This window comes from Numida meleagris, chromosome 6 (genome assembly GCF_002078875.1).
Source record: "Numida meleagris isolate 19003 breed g44 Domestic line chromosome 6, NumMel1.0, whole genome shotgun sequence".
In the NCBI taxonomy this organism is placed as follows: domain Eukaryota; kingdom Metazoa; phylum Chordata; class Aves; order Galliformes; family Numididae; genus Numida; species Numida meleagris.
The window spans coordinates 17207471-17227153 of record NC_034414.1 but is presented as its reverse complement, the minus strand read 5'-3'; the positions used below and the strand labels follow the sequence as shown (position 1 = coordinate 17227153).

At 59.5% G+C, this 19683-nt stretch overlaps 2 protein-coding genes across 6 annotated transcripts; both read right to left on the bottom strand.

Annotated features, from left to right (window-relative positions):
* TNKS1BP1 (tankyrase 1 binding protein 1) lies at positions 634–11894 on the bottom strand. 5 transcript variants are annotated; one of them, XM_021402212.1, is made up of 13 exons: positions 11283–11894; positions 10466–10570; positions 9802–9933; positions 9045–9690; positions 8196–8268; positions 6069–7331; positions 3618–5590; positions 2731–3064; positions 2378–2510; positions 2147–2286; positions 1804–1970; positions 1115–1189; positions 634–973 (listed from the first exon to the last, which is right to left on the bottom strand). In XM_021402212.1, the coding sequence occupies exons 3-12, from the start codon at positions 9884–9886 to the stop codon at positions 1129–1131; spliced, it is 4875 nt and encodes a 1624-aa protein (XP_021257887.1). In that variant the 5' UTR covers positions 9887–9933; positions 10466–10570; positions 11283–11894; the 3' UTR covers positions 634–973; positions 1115–1128. The 5 variants fall into 5 exon arrangements, with proteins under 5 accessions (XP_021257887.1, XP_021257886.1, XP_021257890.1 ...); XM_021402211.1 differs by having other exon boundaries at positions 11319–11894; XM_021402215.1 differs by having other exon boundaries at positions 8196–8265; positions 11319–11894.
* SSRP1 (structure specific recognition protein 1) lies at positions 12111–19672 on the bottom strand. The gene is made up of 16 exons (XM_021402216.1): positions 19336–19672; positions 18408–18593; positions 18013–18118; positions 17184–17374; positions 16882–17112; positions 16691–16794; positions 16441–16569; positions 15859–16080; positions 15576–15648; positions 14956–15094; positions 14777–14822; positions 14127–14250; positions 13429–13599; positions 13044–13135; positions 12682–12865; positions 12111–12487 (listed from the first exon to the last, which is right to left on the bottom strand). Exons 1-16 carry the CDS (start codon positions 19387–19389, stop codon positions 12419–12421), a joined length of 2121 nt encoding a protein of 706 aa, XP_021257891.1. The 5' UTR covers positions 19390–19672; the 3' UTR covers positions 12111–12418.

Genomic DNA, 19683 nt, shown 5'->3' with positions numbered 1-19683 from the left:
GGAAGAAAGGAAAGAAATCCCAGCCCTACAGCAGATCATGGGCTCCGCTAGCTCAGCTCTGAGGTTGGGTGGAGTCCAGCGCAGGCTGACCTGGGGCTGCTCATCTTGCCGGGAAGGTTTGGGGCCGGGAGCTGTCCCCACTCCTCCTCAGAGTAACTACAACATCCAGCACCAGCTCCTGCCACATTAGGGAGGTGGACAGGGAAAAGCTAGGAGGGCTGTGGGGCACAATTTGGATAAAGGGAGAGCACAGGAGGCAGGGATGAGTGGGTATGCATCACCAGCAGGATGGGTGTGTGGGTCCCTGCAAGGGGGCAGCAACTGCTGTGCATGAACACATCCATGTTGGCCCCATGCGCAGTCTCCATGTGCAGGAGTTTTGCACTCCCACTGCATTTCTGTTCCCCAGGCAGGCAGCAGGGACATGGGGACAGGAGGCAAGGTGAGGGTGGCACCAGGCATCCCATACACGAAATTGCAAGCTACCCATATTCCAGCTGCAGACAGAGGGCAGAGAGCTCCTCCTGGTGGCAGTCCCTACACCAGGTCCCCCAATGTTCCATAGGGACAACCCCTTCGGGGGGCAGGGGGACTGAGAATCAAGGATCTTACAGAAGAACCAAGACCCCGCCAAACCAACCAATGAAGTTTTATTGTCCTGTCAAGTGGCACCAAAATAATGACCTGCTGCTCTTTGTCTGGAGGGTGATAGGAGAGCAGGGGGAGGTTGGGGAAGGGAGGGGCCTTGCTGACCACCTCCAGCCCCCAGGGGACATGTGGAAGAAGGAGGACGCAGAGGAAGAGAAACTTTGGGGAAATAGGAGTGGGGAGGGACGGGAGTGGGGAGGGAACCCTGCGAGCATCATACAAAGTGCATAGATGTGTGTGTGTGTCCTGCTAGAGGGAAGAGGGAGCCTGATCCTGGGGATGCCAGCCACCAGCCTCCTGGGGACATGCTGGCAGGAGAGCGAGCCTGAAAGAGACATGGGAAAGGAGAAGGTATGGCAAGGGCCAGGGAGGAAGCGCCAGCCCTGGAGGTGACCCAGAGCTGGAGGAACATCCCTTCCAGCCCTCATCCCAGCTGTTCCTGCAGCATCACCCTGCTGGCACTCACCCCATGGGATCAGCTCACGATTTCTTCTTTTTCAGCTTCAGCGCTTGCAGCCAGTGGGGTGGGGAGCCGTCCGACCTGGGCAGATCCGAACAGGCGCTGGCACCACGGTGCCAGAGCCCCCAAAAACACACCCATTGCCCCAAGGGGTTCTCCCCAAGCTCTGGGGGCTCAGATCAAGCCAAGACAGTCCTCCTGGAGAGAACTGCACTCCCCAGAAGGATCATCTAGCCCAAGACAGACAAGGAGAATGGGAAGGGAACCAGGCTGCGGCTGAGTCAGCTGTGGCTTTAAGGGCTTCGGCCCAAGCACTGTTTAGGGTGGAGCAGCCCAGCTCTCCCAGGCAACAGGGCTTGGGAATGCTGGTCCCAGTAAGCCTCACTTCCAGCTCCCAGCTCCAGCCCCAAGGTCTGGCCCAGCCTTCGGCCAACTGCCAGCACCAGAAATACCAACCCAGAGCACTGGGTTCCCCAGAGCCAGCAGCCGTAGGACTTGAGCACAGCCAACAGTACTTCCAACCACCCCACCAACACTGTGTCACTGTTTGCAGTGCCCCTGAGACCTCCATTTTGCCCACTCCTTCGCAATCTACAAGCACCCCAATGTCCCCAGCGCATCCGTAGTCCCACACCAACACCTTACAGATACCTTGGCTTATCCACCGAGCATCGTCCCTTGACCCCAGCACTCACCCTGAAGACTTCTCTGGCTTAGGAGGCAGTGCCAGGGGTTTCCCACTCAGGCCAGGGATCTTGCAGGACTTGGAGCGCTGCACATGGGGATCCTTTGTGGGGGTTGCCTTGCTGTCCACTGGCGAAGCCCCTTCTTCGGCAGAGCGGTTTCGCCCCCTCAGCTTGGCCTGGGAGGTAAAATCAGATGGGCACACAGTGCTCTCACTCCCCCACCATCCTCAAATCCTTCCAGTGCATCCTCTCCCTCTCCTTCTTTGACTGTCCTTCAAGCTGCCTGTTCCTCCCCACCCTTTAGAAATCACGTCCCTTCCATCTGCTTGCCTGGAGTCCCAGCAGGCCCTACCTTGAGGGCAGACGTGGTAAGGCCGGGAAAGAGCGGGACCTTGACACCCTTGCCCGACGGAGACGCTCGCACCCGCCGGCTCTTGGGTTCTTCTGCTGCCTCCTCATCGGAGGATGCTGCTGCGCGGGCTGGACGGGGATCTGTGGGGGACAGCATCACTATGAGACATCTCTAAGAGCACCCCACCCCACCCTACTATCCTACAGTTGTCACTGTCCCGCAGGCTCGCACCTGTGGAGTCCTGGAAGATCCAGCTGTCCCCCTCTGAAGTGGCCCCGGGGCGGAGAGCAGGTGCCCGGTGCCTCCGTTTGCGGCCCAGGTTGGCCTTGCTGCGGTACATGGTACTGTCCAGAACCTCCGTGTCCTGTAAAGCCCAGGGGACAGCTCAGTGCCCAGAACAGGGGAGTTCCAGCATCCCAACTTCAATCGCCCACCCATCCCACTGTCTTCTATGGATCCCTCATGGTGGCTGCCTTCCTATGGTATAGGGTGGCCTTGCATCTGCAGCCTGTCTCCGCACCCCCAACCACTGGGCTCCCTCAGGGCTGTAAGTGGGGGTCAGAAGCTTCCTCTACCCCACTCACCTCGAGAAAAGTGAAATCCTGCCCGGAGAGGTCCAGAAGTCCTTCAGGCTGCGAGGCACTCGCAGAGAGCTGCTTTTCCTCCCAGCTCACTGGTCTCTTCCCATCTGGGTGGTCCAAAGAGGCCTCTTGACTCTCTGTTTCTAGGGTCTCACCAGCAGCCTCTGGTGGCAGAGGGGCAGCAGCCAGTTCAGGCAGGTCCTGCTGCTCCATGGGGTCTGTTCTCGGCAGCGGGGCACCTGACTCGTCCCATGGGGTCTCAGCAGCTGCAGGCTCAGCCAGAGCATCATCACCCAGTGGTGGGCTGGAGTCCGAGAGACGGGTGTCCTCAGGGCTTCTGGTGGGGAAGACAAGAGGACACCCACAGTTCTTCCCGCTCCAGCAAAATCAAGCCCTTCCCCTGCCCCAAATCTTTCCCAATTTCCCTCTGTCAGCCCCCAGGGGAAAATAAGGCACAGGGAGGGCCAAATACTGTTCCTGTGAATGTGGGTGAGTCAAAGACAAAACCCAGGTGTCTGGGACATTCCCTCTCCTTTGGGATGTCAACTGCCAAAGGCCAAGTGAGATCCATACCAAGGGGGTGGCACTTTTGGGAAGTTTCCCTTAAGGCTGGCAGGAAATCACCCCACAACATGCGAACTAGGCTGGGGCCTTCTCCAGGCTAGCGGGAGTTTTGCCTCTTTCCTCCTGGCATCCTTACATTCTGGCAGCTTGCGGGAATTTATCATTTTGGAAATCCCCAGTTCAAGTACGGCTGAAATCAGGGTTTGGGGTTCCCCACATCTTAAGGGGATGATAAGAACATGGGGCTCATTCTGCCAATTTCTCAGGAGGCCAAGGGAACACCAGCACCTCCCAGACTCCATCCCCACCACCCATACTTTCCTCACCTGTCCACCAAACCGCCGTCGCCTCCCAGGCTCTGCTCCCCAGCGCTGAAGTCCTGGCTCCTGGCTGCACAGCGGGCCCCAAAGGCACTGGCCCACTCTTGGCGCCTGGCCTCAGCCTCACGCAGCTCCTCGCTCCAGCCGGCTTCCTCCAGGTCCTGGCTCCAGCCTGGCTCCTCCACCTTGGCCTGCTGGGGCTGGGCAGAGCTGCCCACAGCTGCCAGGCCCTCATCCCAGGCCATTTGGCCTGGTTCACCCTCATCAGCTTTACCAGTAATACCTGAGGTGCTGAAGGAGAGATCGCTGTGCCAGTCTCCCAGGGGCTGCTGGGGCTCCTGTGGGACCTCAGACCTCATTTTGTTTGCCCAGGACATCAGGCTGTCTGCTGACGCTGCAGTGCTGGAGGGATCTGATGCCCGCTCTGTCCCAATGATGCCAAACTGATTGTGGTGTTCAGCTCCTCCAAGGCGCAGGTCTTCAGCCCAGTCCCTGGTACCACTCTCCTGCTGGTCACTGCTGCCCCAGCTGGACTCCTGGGCTGGGTGACTGGACGCACAGAAGCCAGGCAACTCATCTTTTCTGACACCAAAAGCATTAGCCAGTTCGGTCTGGCCAATGCTGCATTCGCCAGCCCAGCTAAGCCTGCCAGAACTAAACTCTCCCTTTTTGGTGTTCATAGAGTTATAATCACTGGCCCAGACTGACCTGCTGGGGCCAAACTCCCTGTCCTGGCTCTCCATGTTCTTGGTGCTGTATTCATCATCCCAGGCTGGTCTGTTGGATTTGAGCTCCCTGTCTTGGGTCTCCACATCTCTGGCGCTGTACTCACTGGCTTCACCTGGTCTGCTGGGACTGAACTCCCTGTCCTGGGTCTCCATATCCCTGGTGCTGTATTCATCGGCACAGGCTGGTCTGCTGGGGCTGAACTCCCTGTCCTGGCTCTCCATGTCCCTGGTGCTGTACTCACTGTGCCAGGTGGGTCTGCATTCCCTGTCTTGGGTCTCCGTATCACTGGTGCTGTGTTCATCAGCACAGGCTGGCCTGCTGGGGCTGAACTCCCTGTCCTGGATCTCCATGTCCCTGCTGCTGTATTCGCTGGCCTCAGCCAGTCTGCTGGGGCTGAACTCCCTGTCTTGGCTCTCCATGTCTTGGGTGCTGTATTCACCAGACCAGGCTGGTCTGCTGGGGCTGAACTCCCTGTCCTGGTTCTCCATGTCTCTGGTACTGTATTTGCTGTCCCAGGCCGACCTTCTGGGGCAAAACTCCTTGTCCGGGGTCCCAGCATCCCCAGTGCTGGATCTGCCAGCCCAACCTAGAGTAAAATCCTTGTCCTTGGCCTCAGCATCCCTGCTACCGTATTTACTGGCCCAGTCCGGGGTGACCTCCCTGTCCTTGATGTCTGCATCTCTGGTCCCATACTCACTAGACCACACAGGTGCAACATCCCCACCGTGGGTCTCCAGGTCCCCAGAACCATACTTGCCAGCCCACCCGGGCTGCCTGGAGCTCAGCTCCTTGTCCTGCTGCTGGCCATGTCCCACACGGTAGGGACTGCTCCATTCAGCCTTCCCGGAGCTGACCTCCTCTCTGCTGCCTGCACTGTCCAAGCCATACCCAGTGCCCCATGTGGGTTTGCTGAAGTCTTGATCCTGCAGGCAGCTTTCCCCCACACCATGAGATTTTGGCCAGTCACTGCTGCCAAGCCTCGTATCCCCCATCAGCTCTGTCCCTTTGTAATTGCTGCTCCAGTCCCTCTCAGCAGCACCAAAGGCTCTATCCTGCTGGTGCATATCACTGATGCCACAACCGTTGTTCCTGCTTGATTTGGTCCTGAACTTTTGATCCTGCTCCGTCTCACTAGGCCAGTCCCCCTGTTTGGCCACAGACTTATGGCTCCAGTCGAAAGCACCAGCCTGGTGAGATCTCCCAATGCCAAATTCACTGCACAGGTCCTTCCGTGACCAGCCAAGCAGGTCCTGGAGGAAGAGAGTCAGAAGAGAGGAGACAGGGTTAGAGAAACACTGCAGAGGATAGTCTGAAGAGGGTCAGGGGATATCCAATGATACTCCTCTCCAAAGGCAGGCCACGTCCTACTGCTCACCTCCCAGCCTCGTGAGCTGCCTGTACTCACAGCCACTGTGCCTGCCCAGGGCCTTTCCCACCCCATAGCGCTTCGAGCCCTCCCCAGCTCATCCCACAGCTCCAGGTTGGCCAGCAGCCTCTGGAGGATGGCCATGGTCCCTGACTCGCCAGCCATGGCTCTCCAGTGCGCACGCGGCTCCCAGCCCCACCCCAGTTCTCCCCGCAGGCGCCGCATGCTCCTGCTCAGCCTCCACCCAACTCGTTAGACGGCTCAGCTGCACCGAAAGGAGTGCAACCGAAAGGAGTGCAACCGCATCACTGCACGCAACGTGCCGTTAACCCTTGGCGCCACAGAGCCCGGCACTCCCTCACCTCCTGCTCCTCAGCCTTCGGAGGCTCACGTCCTGATGCGTGGGCCCTAGGCGATGCCAGCAGCTCAGTCAGCCAGCGTGGGTCAGTGTGGGCATCAGGGCCCTTTGAGGAGCCTTCATCCTGTCCTGGCCCACCAAGGCCCTGCAGGCTTGCAGGAGAGTCGCCTGCTGGCTCCCAGGAGGTGTCAGCTTCAGTGGAGGCTGGATCTGGTGGGGCAGTCTTGACAGGGGGCTCAGGCTCAGTCGGGTCCAAGCTGGGCTCCACTATGTGGAGCTCGGTGTTGTCTAGCTCTGCCTCTCCTTCCTCCTCCTCTTCCGAGCCCTCAGCCTCTTGCTGGGTGACAGGACCCCCCGGGCATGGAGCCCCCTCCGCTCCCCAGATGCCAGTCACTGCAAGGCCAGGCCCATCTGTGTCCCCACTGTTCCCATGGGATCCAATGGCTGGACCCTCCCTGTCCGACTCGTCCTCTTCGGACAGCCCTGAGTCAGCTGCCTCCTGGATGGGGGATCTGGGTGGGGACAGCAGCCCCCTTGCCCCCCGTGTGGGGAACGTCCACTCGAAGGACTGGGAAAGGCTCCAGCTGGACCCGCTGCTCAGCAAGTGTTCTGCTGGTGGGTCCCCAGGCTGGGGCAGGGCACTCAGCGAGCCCCCCAGTAACCCCATACCCTGCCCTTCACTGGGAGGGGGGCGCAGCACCCCCTCTGATGAGCGCCGCAGCCCTGAGTCTCTGTCTGGGGGAGGAAGGCTGAAATCGTGACCTTCAGGAGGCTGAGGGGATACAGGGGAGTCATCAGGACCCCCAGGGGAGCCTGGAGGGCGAGAAGCTCTAGCAGGGAGCTCAGGGGGCGGGCTCGGGGGAGGCGAGGGCTCGGTGGCAGACTCGGGAGAGCCGGGGGGGCAGGTGGCTCTAGGGGACAGCTGGGGTGTGCCCAGCATGGAGGGGCTGGCAGGAGTGGGGGATCCCTCGCTGGGGGTGTGTGGGGAGCCCGGGGAGCGGGAGGCACCGAGCCAGGGCTCAGCCACAGATGAGGGAGCACCTGGAGCCTGGATGGAGGTGGCCAAGAGCTCCTCAGTCGGAGGCTGAGCTGGAGATTCGGGGGATTTGGGGGCCAGTGTCGGGGAGCCGGGGGCCAGCAGCTCTGGGGGGGCATCGGGGGAACCGGGGGCTGAGGCAGAAGGCTCGGCAAACTGGAAAGGAGCTCCTGGGGGTGGGCAAGCAGGGGGTCTTGGGGAGCCAGGGGGTCCAAGCTGGAGAGAGGAGAGCTGCAGGAAGAACAGGGAGGGGAGCCAAGTCACTCAAGGGGAACCTCCCAGGAGTCACCCAGCCACAGCTCTCAGCCCCTCTCTGCCAGCACAACTCCAATGTACGGTGACAGCCATAGCCCCCAGACCCATCTCCCCTAAACCCCGGGGCAAGAGGTGCCCACACATCCTGCTAGCACCAGAGCTGCTTCCTGTGTGACTCAGCCTCAGCAGCTCCCAGAAGTTCCCATTCCAGCTGCGTGCCCTGCAGGGCAGGGCCAAGCAGAGCCCAGAGCTCCACTGCTCTGCCTCAGCAGCCCTACTGGTGCCCACCCACCATCAACGCGCAAAGACAGACATAGAGAGGAAGAACTGAAACAAGAAGAAGTAAAAATACCACCATCCCAATCTTCCCCGCGTGGGCCCGGGCACCCTCAAGACACACCAGCATCATTCAGACAATGGTGGGCCAAGCCCTGACTAGGGCTGCTAAGGGTTAATTCTCCCCAGCAGTCCTGCCACCTTTGGTGTCCCTGTCATCACTCCAGAGCATGGGGAGGGGGCATGGCAGGGAGCCCAAATGGGCCCGCCTACCACATACCTGCCCGGTCACCAAATCTCAGCTGGTGACTCATGGCTGCTCCCTGTCCCCACCTTGGCACCAGGGCTGGAACTCGCTTCTTGTTCCAAGAGCCCAGCCCAGCATTTGGGCACCCTGTGAGGGAGCTGGGGTCACCCGCCTTCCCCAGAGCAGTTGGCACCCGAAGGAGAAAGGAGAGACACGCACCCCGCAGAGAGGGAGCCCCGGAGGAGACAGGAGAGCCCCGAAGGAGAGAGCCCAGGAGCGGAGCAGCCGCGGCACAGGAAGGTGCGGCGAGAACTCACGTCAGGGGGAGATGGTGGCCTCCAGAGTCCACAGGGGTCCCCGGCACAGCTTGGGCCGGCTGGGGAGGAGCTGCTGTCGGAGAAAAACAGGCAGGAGGGTAAACATGGTGTGCACCCCGCTCTTCATCCCACAAGCACAACTCCCAACCCCAAACCATCCGGCTCTGGCCACAGAAGGATGTGGACAAGGAGGATCCGGTGAACCACAACCAGCCCTTAACTCTCTGCAAGGGGCACTCAGAACATGCACTGAATTATCAGGTAGGTTTGGATTGCAAAGGCAAATCAGCTACAACCCCTTTCTGGAAAGTTTTTCATCCTTTGGAGTGCAAGTTTCTCACACTCTGGTTTAAAATAGCCCCTGCCCTGCTCCCAGAGGTGCCCAGATTTAGGGAGCACAGCCAAGTGCTGGCTCTCCACCAGCCCATCCTGCAGCCAGGAGTCCCACAGATCTGAGGCCTCTCTGCTCTGGCACGGAGTAGCAGGAAAAAAATACAGTGGGGAAAAGGGGGAACATTTCCCAGGGGCAGTAACCCCCCGTTATTCCCTGCTTGGGCAGCGGAGTGCTGCCTGGCAAGGTTCCAGTCCCAGACGGCTGCAAGCGTGGAGGCAGTTCCTCAGCTGGGCCAGCCCGTCCCTGTGGTTTTAATAAACCACCAGAGCTGTCGCGGGTGACCAAGCCTTCCCACGAAGGCAGCTCAAGGCACTGTTGGTTAGGAGGAACAGCAGCTTTGCGCTGGCAACCAGACCTCAGGTCCCTTCCAGCTCCATTTATTTCCATCCCTGGAACTGTCCACTGACCCTTTCCCCAGGGTTCCCTGTCCCTGGGACCGATCCTCTGCCCCTCACCTCATCTCAACCATTGGGCATCTGTCACCCCCTGTCCCCAGCTCTCCTTCAGCCTGCTGGGGCAGCTGGCGGGCTTCACCAGGGGAGTCTCCATCTGCCTCCCCACTAGGGCGTCTCCGGAAGGCGGTGAAGGTCTTGGAGCCAAAGCGAGAGGAAGAATCGGAGCAAAAGGGAGAGAGGCGGGCCCGGTCAGGGCTTCCTGGACCCTCCTTGCTGTCCATTTTGGCCAGAATCTCCTCCACGGTGGTGCCTGGAAATCGCTCCAGCTTGGTTGCCACAGGCACTGGCGTCACCTTAAAGGGAGCCGGGCCTTTGCGGGAAGGTGTTGGCGGGGCCAGGGGCGCCTCATCAGTGAGGGTCGAACACGAGTCTTCTGGAGTCAAAACTGGTGGGGATGGGAGCCCCTTCCCATTGGGGGTCTCAGGTGACTTGATGGTGAAAGAGGGGCGTCTGAGGGCTACCCCAGAGCCGCCCCCACTGTAGGGCTGGGGTCCTGCCAGGCGGTTTATCTTCTCTGCTGAGGGCAGCTCAGGGCGAGAGTGTCGTGGCGCTGGCTGGGGGTGAGGCAGGCAGGGCTTGGCAGGCACGGCCGGCTTGGGCAGCACACGGGGCTTGGGCCGGACAGGAGGCTTGGGGCGAGGACTGCCTGTGGGAGAGAGACGAGGAGAAATACGGGGAGTTGGAGAAACGCAACATTCCCTGCAGACGTCTCACTCTGGGGTAAAAACACATATGAATGGGTCTGGGGGACTCTCACCTTTCTCAGGGCTGCCAGCCGCCAGTCCGGCCCCCCCAGATGCACAGGGCAATGGGGGGTGCAGGGACTGGGGCTGGGAGGCCATGGTGAAGCTGAAGCTGATGTTCAGCAGATTCAGTGTGCAGTCAGCCCCTGTGGAAGAGAGAGGGGAGAACCGTCATGGCAAGGCATTTGTCCACCCTGTCCACTGGGACCCACTGCCCCATTCACCCTCATGCCCCCAGTCTCTGCTGCACCTGTACACCGATATTACGGTGCTGGCTTCCCACTCGCTCACACCGTGCCAACCCACTACCTCACCACCAAGCCTGCGTTCAGCTGTACCACCCTTTGTACACTACCCCAGCCCGCCGGCAGCACCTAGGCACAGCGCACCCTGTGCCGGTCCCTTGCACACCTCAGTAAACACGTGCACCCCAGCCCTGTTCACCTGGGCTGGCTTCCGCGTGCTGTGAGCCTCCCAAAAGGCCGTGCCAGCCCCTCGTTCACCCGCACCTACCCCGCGTCCAGCACCTGAGCCAGCCCCCACCGCCAGCTGCCCGTTCCCTCACGGAAGTCCTCCACACACCACGTCAGCCTTCGCCGCCCCGTCTGCCAGCAGCAGCCTGCTCCCAGGCCCCGATCCCCAGCCCCATCGGGCCCTAAAGGGTCGGCCCCCCCTCACCTGCCCCGCAGCCGCCTCATGGCCGGGACGGGGGCTGGAGGGGCGCGGGCCGCGATCCCCAGGCCCGGTTTGGCGTGGCCGCACGGCTCCCGTGACTCACTGGCGCTGCGGGGACAGGAAAAACTCGCTCGTGCCTCCTCCTCCTCCTCCTCCTCCTCGCGGCCCTGCCCTGCCTTCCCCTCGCCTCCTCCCCGCTCCCTCCTTCCCACACGCGGCGCGGGGTCCCCTCTTCGCCCCACCCCGCTCTTCGGCCTCCTCTCCCTCTGGACTCCCCGCCCCGGTCGAACAGCACCGGAGGGGGCACATCTGGAAGCCATCGCCCCCCCCACCCCGCCCCCTTCTCCCCCCGCCGAAGCTGTTTCCCAACCCCTTGGCAGCCCCGGGATGCTGACGAGGCCCCGCTCGGTGACGAGGCGAAGGGAAGGGGGGGGGGGGGGGGGGGGGGGGGGGGGGGGGGGGGGGGGGGGGGGGGGGGGGGGGGGGTGGAATGGGGCTGGAAGGGGGAAGGGAGAGAGGGGTGCCCCCTCCCCCCTCCCATCCTCTGGGGCCTGCGCGCGTTGCCACGGTAACGCAGCCCCCGCTCGAGTGGTCGGGCGGGCCTAGGCGCGCTGCCATGGCAACAGACCCCCCGCTCGATTTACGAGGAGGGGCCGCGGGAAGGCCGAGGCGTCCGTTGTGCCCGCCGGAGCCCAAGCTTCGGCCCGGCGGGCACAACGGCCTCGGCCGCCTCAAGGACCCTAAGCCCCACCGCTACCCGCGTGCTCGGAACACCCCACCCAGGCGCGGCGCCCCGCCCCCTCCCGCTCCGGTACCGTACCCCGCGAAGCGCTCTCGCCGTGACCCCGCGCCCTACCCGCGCTCACCCGCCGCCGCTGCTGCATATTCATGAGCGCTGGCCTCGCCCCCCTCCCCACCGACCGCGCCCCCCCGTGGGCCGCGCCCACCCCACGTGGCCGAGCCACCGCCTCCGCCGACCAGCGAGAGCGGCGAACTAGAGCGGCGCCGCGTGGCACCTCCACCTACCATAGAGCTGGGGGCTGCGCGTCCCTATGTGCCACTGAGAGGTTGCTAGAGGGGACCCCCGGCCTGCGGCGCCCCCACAAACACCGGCGCTGACCTACGTGCGGCCCTAAGACTGGAGCGGGCAGCCAGGCCTCGCCCCGTCTCCCCGGAGCCCGTTCCCCTGCAGCGGTTGACTCGTAGCCAGGCCGCCACGCCGGGGTCAAGCGGGAACGCTGATGGAATGAGGATTGGGGCCGCCTGCCCACCACCATCTGACACCCCCAGCCACGGTGCAGCTCTCCGGGGAGCAGAGAACATCCGCACGGCATCAGGATCGACCGCCGGGCCTCCATTAGGAGGCTGATGGAGCTGTAACAGGATTATGGAGGCCGCAAGAGGGGCTCAGGCTGCTAATGGATGGGCTGCGAGTGAGCTCAGCCCCTGGCTGTGCTTCAAGGAGGCAAAGGCGGTGCCGGGAGGAAGGCATCCCAGCACCATCTGCCCCTGGGGAAGGGGAGCCCAGCCCACCCCCTGCCTCCGCACCCACACTCACTCCCACCGCGGGTGTTTTTTATTCAATCCGAGTTGCCATGTGAACGGACCCAAAATACAAAAAGAAAAAAGAGACCGAAACAAACCCGAGTATTTAAAAAAAATAAATTGATGAGAAACAGGGCAGAGGTGGGACTGAGGCTCCTCCGGGGCCTCCCCTCCACGAGGCCTCGCGCTGTAGCCAGGCACTGAGGGGAAAGGGCTGAGGCAGGGAGGCTGGGCGCCCCTCCTGCCCCACTCCGGTGCCTGCCTCCCCTCACCTGGCAGCAGGGGTAGGAGAAAGGGTTGCCAGGTGGGTTCAGACCCAGCCAGAGCCCAAGAGCCAGGCCCCTCCCACGGGCCGGCCCAGCCGGTCCTCACGCTGATCTGGGAACCAGCCTGGAGCCAGCGGGGACAGCACTAATCTGAGCCAGACGCGGAATCCTCTGAGCTTTGGGCCGGGCTGGCACCTCTCTCATCCTCTGAGTCCTATGGGTAGAAAAGGAAAGTCAGGACAGTAGAAGCAGAGCAGTTCGCATTCACCTGCTCCTGTGCCTACTGCAAAGACCAAGCCCAGTCCTCTGCTACAAGACTGGATGTACATACTATCAAGAGGAACACACGCCTGCAGGGATGAGGTAAAATGAGACCCACCCAAGCCCACCACCAAAGAGGCCTACTACCTCCTTCTTGCTCTCTCCAGAGGAGCTCTCGTCACTGGAGACAAATTCCTTGCTCTTGAAGTTCTCACTCATATTCTTGGCAGAAGACTTGGTGGAGGACGAAGACTTGGAGGCAGCGCCCTTCTTCTCCACTTTCCCCTTCATCTGCTTCTCCTGCTTCTTCTTCTTCTTTTTAGACCTCTCCCTGAGCATGTGTTGGGAGGGTGGAAGAGACAGAAGGATTACCTTGCTGACAGCCCACTGGTCCCATCCCACAACCCCCCAGCCTTGGAGAGGCCCAGCCACTACAACAGCTGGAGGACAGACAGATTCGAGAGGAGTGAAGCCCTGACACCTCCCTCTTGTCTGCTCAGCGCACTCACATCTTGGAGCTCTCTGACTTGTTGCCCACGCTGTACTCCTTCATGGCCTTCTCATAGTCCCTCCTGGCATCTTCTGCCTTCCGATCCCATTCCTGCAGCAAAAGCAGGTTAGCGGGGCTTTGTTCTTGCACCATCCTCCATCATCAGCCTCTGCACCACCAGAGTCCAACGCTATCTCCACCCATGTCCCTGACCACCTTGGAGACCATGCTAACGCACCAGTTCACCAGCTCAGAGATGTCACCTCCCCACTTCCACTCTCCCCTCCTGATCTGTTTATGGAGCAGCAGGATCCTGAGACCAAGCAAGAGCATTCCAGGCCTTCTGACGTCCACCTTCCCTTCCTAAACCTGGCTCAGCAATCCCCGCTGGCAGAGCAACCCACCTCTTTCTTCTCCTTAGACATGGCTTTCCAGAGCTCCCCAGCCTTCTTGGACAAGTCTGTGATGCTGATACCAGGATGGTCTGACTTGATCTTCTCACGGTTGGCATTTAGCCAGAGCATGTAAGCCGACATGGGTCTCTTGGGTGCGTTGGGGTCTTTGCCTTTCTTGCTCTGTCAGACAGGGAGTGGAAAGAACCAAGACTTGAAATACACCACTCCCTAAAGACTTAGGGTTACCCCAAGACGATGCCTCCTGTATCCCACCAGTAACTCAGCTACTTAATCAGGGAGACGGGTTGTCAGGTCACAGCCACAGAAAAATGAAAACACCCACAGGGTAGGCGGAGAGGACGTGGAGGACCTGTAGGAGGCAAGTCCTCCTACGATCAGAAGGTACTGCCAGGCTCAGACACCACTATATCCTTTAGAAGAGTTTCAATCTAGACTCATCTGCAGGATGAAAAAAAAAACCTGCAGGAAGCAGAGGAGCCAGGCTTGGACAACCCACACAGGGCAAAGCACAGTGAGGTGGTGGGATCGGATCAGACCATAGCAGAAGGCTAACAGGAAGCAGCTCAGTTGATGTGGTGCTGTGACCTGGATGTCTCCTGGTGTTGCTCCAAAAAAGGGAGCAGCAATCCATGTTCCAAGGGCAGCGAGTCCTGATCTCCACAACTCTACCAGCAGCAACTTCTCACCTCCACCTGCTTCTTGCGGGGCTTGCGGTCTTTGACAATCTTGGCCTTCTTGGCTGGCTTCTTCTCACCTCGGTCGCTGTCACCATCCCCACTGGAGGAGCTAGCCGAGGCATTGCTGTCAAACCTGGGTGGAGAGACCTGATTTCAGGGAAAGCTCAAGGTCCCAACTCCAGCAAGATGAAGCAGGAGGTAAGGGAGTCACAGCAGTGACAAGCACACAGCAAGACTTTCCCCTGAACTCTCCCATCCTCCAGCAGTTCGGAGACTTCCTGAGCTGAAGCCGCTCTGTTCGCACTTAACAGCCCTCAGGGGACTCTCCTTCCACGAACATGGCTGATCGTTTTGAGTTCCCGTAAACTTTAGGCATTTGCAACGCCTCACAGCTGAACCAAGATCCACCCCTACTCTTGGGCTGAACCTGAGTCCCATCAGCACACACGATGGCCGTGAGCACTTGTTCAGACTGCAGTTCTCAAGAGAACTCGAGAGAGACAGACCAGAAGTGCACCCACTTACAAGGCCATTCACAACTGTCTGCATCAGACGCATTCCTCAGCATTCTCACAGCCCCATCCCACCCCACACAGTGCCCACAAAAGGCATCTCCCAACAGCTGCCCATAGCTAGACTCCTGTCCAGCCCCTACTCACTCTTCAGCCACGTCATCATCCTCTTCCCCAGGGTTGAATGACTCATCTGGAAGGACAGAGTGTGAGGTGAAGATGGACAGCACATGAACACAGCAGGATTCAACCAGAGGAGGAAGTGGCCTGAGCACACCAGGCAGCCCCCCAGGCAGTAGAGGCTCACACACAGCCTCAGCACGCACCTGTCTCCTCCCCAGACCCATCGCTGCTATCATTGGCGTTCTCTTCCCGGATCTTGCCCTCCTCCTTCATCCTCTCCAGGTAGGCATCATGCTGGTCCTCATCAGAGTCGGCATATTCGTCATAGCTCTGCTTCATACCCTGCAGGAGGGACAGAGTGAGAGCTGCTCTCCATGCACCCCACATCTGCATACAATCCACCTCTGGAAACAATACGCATGCATGGCCAAGCTGGGAAACACGCTGTGTCCCATTTGTCTCTCTGTCTCCCCATCAGGGATGCAGAGAAGGGGCAAGAAAGGTTCCCCAAAGGTGTTATCTGAGTTAGGTGCAGGCCTTCTTGCAAATCATGCTGCAGTTACTGGGTTTAGTCAGAGACCAACACAGCCATGCAGAGGAAACCTGCACCAGGAGGAGGAAGAGGAGAAAGAGGAAGGGGTATCGCACGGACCTTTTTCCTCTACAAGGGTAAGGAAAGAAAAGAAAGGTAAAAAAAGTAAAAGGAAAAAAAAAAGCAGCAAAATTTTGGAGAGAAGAAAAAGGCCCCAGTCCTCTTCCCACCCCAGCCTGCAGGCCAGTAAATCCAGCAGGGCACAGAGAACCGGCCCTGTGCAGTAGGTACCTCCTTGAGGCCTCGGTTCTTGATGTTCAGCTTCTTGGCATTGACGAAATCAAAGAGCTTCCCGTATTCCTCCCTACAGGAGAGATGGGATGATCAGGGACAGGTGGGATTCAGCTTGCGGGCACCCACTGTGCGTGCTCAACACAATGAGCAGGACAATCACCTCGTTACATCAGTAAGGATCCACCATGTGTGACCAACATGGAGGACACGGGGGCAAGGGGGCTGCATGGCAAGACAGAGAACAGCCCAGCGTTACAGCAAGAGCTCGCTCCATGCTCACCTCTCTATGCTGCTGAAAGTGTACTGTGTGCCCTGCTTGGTCTCGATCTCAAAGTCAAAGGAGCGGGTGGTGGTGGTCCCACGGGCAAAGTTGACAAAGGAGATCTCATCAAAGCGGATGTGCACCGGTGGCTTGTGAACATAGATGAAACCACGCTCCAGTGGGTAGAGAAGTCCTGAGCTGGCCTTGTAGGAGCAGGTGATGCACTGGGCTCCAGAGTGTCTGTGAGGGCAAACACTGCCATGTTACACCAGCAGGGAGCAAACACCTTCCCTCTGCACATCCCCACAGTGAGATAGCAGCCTGGATAAGCCCACCAACTGCTCCCCTTGCACAAGGTAAAATTCTTGCAAAACCCCTTCATCCTGACTACACAAATGAGAGAAAAAAGAGATGTTGGTCCTGTTGTCCAAGTCAGGAGGGGATCTCAAGCAGCTGGCCCGAGACAACAAAAACAAGAAGAACCTCCTGTCCTAGGGAAGACGAGGCCCACTTTGCATCTCCCCCTACCTCCATGCACACCCTTTAGCGTTGGAAGGTCCCACATTCCCTTGCCCAGCCAGAAACAACAGCATGCCTCACCCCTGGAAGTTGCCAGGCACAGTGATCTTGCGATTCACTAGTGCCTTCATAACCCGGCTGACCATCTCATAGAGGGAGCCCGACATGTTCTTGGTGAGTCGCCCCTCAAAGCGTTTCTCCACCTCTTCCCTGTGTGGCAAAAAGAGAGGATAACAATAAGAACAAGGACCAAGGAGACTCCCAGCTCTCCCCAAAGCCCCCAGATCCAGGGAGGGGATCAAGGAAGTTGCCTGGCAGGAGAAGAACTCACTCATTCATGTTGAGGGTCAGTGAGATGTCTTCATCCTTGGAGAAAAGCAAGATAAGGAAGTGGTAGCGGGTCTGGCCCTGCTTTATCGGGGGATCCAGGCTAATCTGAAAGGAGAAGAGGAGGTGAGGATCTGAAATCCCTCAAAACAATTCCCTGAGGGAGGGAGGGAGGACCCCTCACCCCCTCCTCACCACGAAAAACATCTGCCGTTGGTCCTTGTGTGGGAGCAGGAAGAGGCGCAGCACAGTTGTATAGGGGATCTTGTAATCAAAGGTCTTGCCGTGGAGGTGCAGGAAGGTGGGGTAGATGCGGATGTCGTATCGCCCACGAGGCGTCAAACACTGCAGCTCCCGGAAGATGCAGATGGCATCACCAGTCGCCTGGATCACGTCCGCCTTGGAGAGGACATTCTGAGCAAAGGCCTGCAAGGAGAGGATGCTGTGGTCAGGCACTAGGTGAGGGCACCCAGTTAATCCCCCTGCATCTCACTCACCTCCACAGGGTCGACACCATCCTCCTGAGTAGGGGGCACATAGAAGCGAACCTCCATGAGCGAGACCTCAGCGTCATCGTTCTGGTGGAACTCCAGCGTCACCTCGTTCTTGCCTGTCGTGCACTGGGAGACATTGCTGAGGGGGATCTCAAACACCGGCTGCTCCCCGATGTCAAAGGAGAGAAGCTGCCCTACAGGAGGTGGGGAGGGATAAGAACCTAAGGTCCACCCTGCTGGGCAGACCCAAGGTGAGTCCCATCCCAGATGCCAGCTCCAGCAGCAGCATCATTCCTCTCTCAAAACCCAGCAGTGCCTCCCCTCTCTCCCTATCTTCATTTCGATGTTTTCCACACAAATCTCGAGGCTTTCTCCTCCCAGCTGTAGTTCCAGAGAATTATAGTGATCAAAAACAAAAAAGAGGGGACTGTTTATTCCCCTTCTCTCTCAGACCAGGGAGGAGCATCCACCAGCTCTTCTGGCTCCCTCAGGAAATGGCAAGCTCTACTAGATGCTCACAGCTCCCTTGCAGGCTTCTCTTCTATGCTAGGCATCCTCTCTCTACAAAACACCCCCCCGAATATGCTGTGCTGCCTGCAAGTATCTCCTGCTTTCCTGAGATGACCAACATCCATGTTGTACCCAAAACCACCACTAAAAAGTGGGCAGTTTCCCAGAGAAGCATCTAAAGCTGCCAGCAGCTGGTGGGATGAGAACACTGACCCAGCCACCAGATTCCCACCCAGCCCCACCACCTTGGCCTACACACAGCACAGATTCCCTTGCCCCAGCAGCAGTGTCACTGGCCTGTTCCTGCCTCACCACAACTCACCTCCAAACCTCACTGTACCCCAGTTCCAACCCTTCACACACAGGTCCTTCTCCGCCAGCTCCAGGCGATAGTGTGCCTTGAAGAAATCTGAGAGCTTATCAAACTCCTGTGATGGGTGGGAAGGAGCAGAAAAACAGAGAATGCTCATCAGAAGCTGCCACGTACGTATTGATACGGCCCAGACCCCGTAACTGGGACATTGCCCATGGTACAAGAGAAATGAAAAACAGGCGTCAGCTGTTGTTAAAGAGAAGGAGATCAGCTTCATGAGGTCTGGCAGATCCCACAGGCAGAACAGCCTGATACAGGGCAAGCAAAGAGACTGCGGCACAAGCTAGCAGAAAAAAGGATGGTTGGCATGGCTCAGGCATCAGTCAGAGACAGCAGGGACTCACCGATTCCCGGAAACCATCGTATTTGTAGACATGGCCGTTCTTGGTGAGAAGCTTGAGGCCGTGACCGAGTGCCACACGCCGCCACACCCCCTCTGCCAACTCCGAGGCCTGGATGTTGTCCACCTTCCCCGTCTTGCTGTTCTTGAAGATGACGCCCTGGCGGCTCAGCCGCAGCCGGCCATCATTCTGGTGGGAGGTAGGTGTGAGGTACAGGCAGCTCGTCCCACACACATGGAGGGGAGCAGCCCAAGGGTGGGAACTTCCACACAGCACAGACAGCTGCTAAGTTCTCCCAGGGGACACAACGTGACCTCCCCAACCACCCAACAGTTTCTGTTCTCTATGCACTCCTTACCACCCTCCTTTGGGATTCAGGCAGCCCAAGAGAGTTGCCAGCAGCCTCGGTACCAAAGCTCTATCAGGCATTTAGGAACAATCTCCCAAATGCCAGTGTGACCCAGAAATCTTCAACATCACTGCAGCACCACACTGCCCACCCCCAGCACCGGAACAGGCTGATTTACAGCACCCGGCTGCCCAGCAGTAGCTACTGCATAAAAGGGTGAACGCTTGCAGCTGGCATCCCTTCCCCTGGACACGTTCCCAACCACAGCCTCGCTAGCTCCGCAACAGGATGCTACTAAAAGCCCCTGTTGATGCTCCAAAATGCTTCAGCTCTGGAAACAAGGCGCCTCAGCTCCCATTTCCAGTTGAGCTCAGCAAAACACGCTCTGCCAGGACAAGTCAGTGAAAGAGCTGCAGGGATGGGGGGGCCGCACTGCACCCCTGGGCGTACAGCTGAGACCAGGCCTCAGAGCCGTACGGCCCCATGTGCCTCCAGCCCATGAGATGGGGTGAGTGCTTCTGGCATCGGGCAGCACCTCAGTGCACCCCAGATGGCTGCCCCCAGCACTGGGCTGCCGCTCACCATGGATCCCTTCACCTCCTGGTAGATCTCGTTGAACTCCAGTGTGTCAGCCATGGCGAAGGGGGCCGGGCTCGCAGGCAGGCAGGAGGAGGCCGGAGTTCAGCTCCCCGCTGAGGCCGGCATGCCCTGCTGCCACCAAGCAGCGAGGTGCTGGGGGGGGAGGGGAGGGAAGGAGGGACGAGAGTGAGCACGGGGAGGGGAACCCCCCGGAGAGATCCCTGAGGAACGTGACCCCACAGGAACATGTCCCCCTATCACCCCTCTCCCGGGGCTCCCCGGGGTCGGTGCTTCCCGGGGTGGCACGTCCCGGTGGGGACGGGGTGCAACAAAGCCCTGGCAGCCCCCCAC

Excerpts from the sequence above, each read along its gene's own strand:
- TNKS1BP1 (XM_021402212.1), bottom strand. The coding sequence starts at position 9,886 with ATGGCCTCCCAGCCCCAGTCCCTGCACCCCCCATTGCCCTGTGCATCT. Across the intron at positions 9,691-9,801 it reads GGCTGGCAGCCCTGAGAAAG|GCAGTCCTCGCCCCAAGCCT; the intron begins GTGAGAGTCCCC and ends TCTCTCCCACAG. Across the intron at positions 1,971-2,146 it reads TTACCACGTCTGCCCTCAAG|GCCAAGCTGAGGGGGCGAAA; the intron begins GTAGGGCCTGCT and ends TTTACCTCCCAG.
- SSRP1 (XM_021402216.1), bottom strand. The coding sequence starts at position 19,389 with ATGGCTGACACACTGGAGTTCAACGAGATCTACCAGGAGGTGAAGGGA. Across the intron at positions 15,095-15,575 it reads AGAACCGAGGCCTCAAGGAG|GGTATGAAGCAGAGCTATGA; the intron begins GTACCTACTGCA and ends TCCCTCCTGCAG. Across the intron at positions 12,866-13,043 it reads AAGTCAGAGAGCTCCAAGAT|GGAGAGGTCTAAAAAGAAGA; the intron begins GTGAGTGCGCTG and ends ACACATGCTCAG.